This window comes from Salmo salar, chromosome 01 (assembly GCF_965601325.2).
Source record: "Salmo salar chromosome 01, fSalSal1, whole genome shotgun sequence".
Classification (NCBI taxonomy): domain Eukaryota; kingdom Metazoa; phylum Chordata; class Actinopteri; order Salmoniformes; family Salmonidae; genus Salmo; species Salmo salar.
Window position 1 is genome coordinate 32,558,597 of NC_138291.1, and position 2,964 is coordinate 32,561,560.

Below are 2,964 nucleotides of genomic sequence, written 5' to 3' on the forward strand. Positions count from 1 at the left end.
TGAAGTGCAAAGCTCAGTTTATTTATGAATTGGTAATAAAATACCCAAATGCATTTCATAATGTACAAATGTTGAACAGCAGTTATGAAAGTAACTGGTAGCACTTGTGTTTGGCCAAAAGAATGAAACATGCCTGGCATAATGGCAACTCATACTTTCATGTATTTGAGCGTTATAATTTGGTGTCATGACATTGTCACGGGCTGTCATTGTTGTAGGCTTTCATGAAATGCCACAACAGGTGATATACTGTAGATGTAGCTACTATAATATTGCTTTATACATTATTCAGCTCTACATTAAGTCTCTAGGGGTGACAGGGACAGAACAACTAGCTATGGCAATACAAGTGGCATAGAAAATTAGATTGTTTCCTGGGGTTGAAATGGCATATACGATATAATATTATTAGGCCCATATTATATCATTAAAAATGATCTGAAGTCACAGAAAAACTTTATTTAAAGACTCATTAGTGCTGTGTTTCCATTGCAGGCAGAAGCTCAAAACCAATCACTAATAAATGTATATATTGCAATACAGCATCACTGTAAGTCAAATATCAAACCATTTCTAACAAGGAATGTACAAATTACAAGTTGCAAAAAGTATTCCATAATATAAAAACAGCTTCTACCGAATTGCAAAACCAAAAAGTTTTAATCATGTAGTTAACAAAGACTAATTGAGTCATGAAATTATCAGAAAGGCTTGATTACATGCGCTTGAGGTTTAAAGGAGAAGTTTTTTTTTTTTTACAACCAAATCCCTATTTTTGATGTAAATGGCATGTTATAGAAGGGCCCCTAAACTACACAACAAGGATGAAGAAGTGATTTGCTGGTTGGGGTAAGTTTCTCAAAAACAAGTGAAATCATAAAAAAGGATATTCTATAACATGTAATTTAACATAAAAAACAATAAGAGATCTGGTTGCAAAAAAAAAAAAAATTACAAAAAACAAATCACCTTTAAGGCCATAGCACAGAACAAGTAAAACAAAATGCTAAAAAGCAAATTGGTATAATAAATTAAAAAAGTATAACATCATTAAGGATTACAGCAATTACAATGCTGTATACAAGGGCACTGAGAATTGTTTTATTTTTGCATTCCAAATGAATTCCCTGCCATTAAATAAATCAACAAAATAATTTTCTTTATAAGAGCACTCAGAACATCTACTATGAACAGTCTTCATTTGCATTTTGAGGTTTGCATGTTCACCTGTGTGGCTATGACATGTGGATTAATAGCATTGGCAGGTGTGTGTGTGGGGGGGGGGTGTTCCAGAGAAAGTAGTGTGTCCCGTTAATAAAGTTTTTCCTGTGTTCACAGGTCTAGGGCTGTTTCTGTAGAAGCTTTGGTATATAGTCATGAGTTTTTCCCAGATTTTGTCACGCAGCCATTGCAGTTAAGTAAACAAAACCTACCCACAATGAAAAGTAGACAAAACAAGGCACACGGTTCATTTTCAGACAACAAACTTGTTTTTGGTGGTGGAGCCGCTCTTTGTGGCGGTGTCAGAGTGGGACTGGTAGCCAATGGTCATCTTCATGGGGATTCCCAACCGCTCCTTATAGACTCTCCTGTTGACACACACAGGGCAATGAGACGGGAGGTGGTAGCGAAATAAAATTAAAATGTATTGATCTTAGTAATTTAACCAAAGGCAAAATAATTTTGAAATACTAAGACTATACACTCTTTAGTAAGTCAATACATTTTCCTGCGGAGTCTGTTTTATAAAGCAAGAGCAAAGTTGGAACGCTAACTACACTAAGAAACATTGACTTCAAATTGATCCGACTTACCCTATGTGTGTTATGGCTTCCCTGTTGTCAAAGTCTGCTGTCCAGATGGCGATTTTGTCTCCTTTAGTGCGAATATTGACTACTGCGCCACACACTTCATCACTATAGTCATCGAAAGCCTCCCCAACAAGGCAGAGAAGCTGGACAGGTGATGTGCCCGGAAAGAATATGGAACCATACATTAACATTTCAGTGGCATCACAGAATTCCTTAATCCAGCTACACAGGTAGAAGCTTGAGGCTGTATTTCATTTCAAAATGTCCACACACGCACACACTGAGACATATACCCACACGAACTCACTGTTTCTAGCCAGAAGCGGTCCAGGTCTTGTCTCCTCTGCTGCTTGTTGAGCGTGATCAGCCAACGCCCACCTTGCTTGTTCCGTTCATCCTCCCACATGGGCTCAATGCCATCCTGTCACACCAGAGGAGACACAGCTACATTTTATTTTATTTAACCAGGTAGGCTAGTTGAGAACAAGTTCTCATTTGCAACTGCAACCTGGCCAAGATAAAGTATAGCAATTCGACACATACAACAACACAGAGTTACACATGGAATAAACAAAGCATACAGTCAATAATACAGTAGAACAAAAGAAAACAAAAAGTCTATATACAGTGAGTGCAAATGAGGTAAGTTAAGGCAATAAATAGGCCATGGTGGCGAAGTAATTACAACATAGCAATTAAACACTGGAATGGTAGATGTGCAGAAGATGAATGTGCAAGTAGAGATACTGGGGTGCAAAGGAGCAAGATAAATAAATAAATACAATATGGGGATGAGGTAGGTAGATAGATGGGATGTTTACAGATCGGCTATGTACAGGTGCAGTGATCTGTGAGCTGCTCTGACAGCTGGTGCTTAAAGCTAGTGAGGGAGATATGAGTCTCCAGCTTCAGAGATTTTTGCAGTTAGTTCCAGTCATTGGCAGCAGAGAACTGGAAGGAAAGACGACCAAAGGAGGAATTGGCTTTGGGAGTGACCAGTGAGATATACCTGCTGGAGCGCGTGCTACAAGTGGGTGCTGCTATGGTGACCAGTGAGCTGAGATAAGGCGGGGCTTTACCTAGCAGAGACTTGTAGATAACCTGTAGCCAGTGGGTTAGGCAACGAGTATGAAGCGAGGGCCAACCAACGAGA

General features: G+C 38.9%; 1 protein-coding gene across 1 annotated transcript; it reads right to left on the reverse strand.

Moving 5' to 3' along the window:
• On the reverse strand, positions 1 to 2,236 carry if4ea (Eukaryotic translation initiation factor 4E-1A; the record flags this gene model as incomplete). The annotated part of the gene is given in 3 exon segments (NM_001140361.1): positions 1 to 1,589; positions 1,815 to 1,954; positions 2,119 to 2,236. Coding segments are annotated over 3 exon segments (373 nt in total), but the record flags the coding sequence as incomplete, so codon positions are not given.
• Between the last annotated feature and the right edge of the window lie 728 nt (positions 2,237 to 2,964).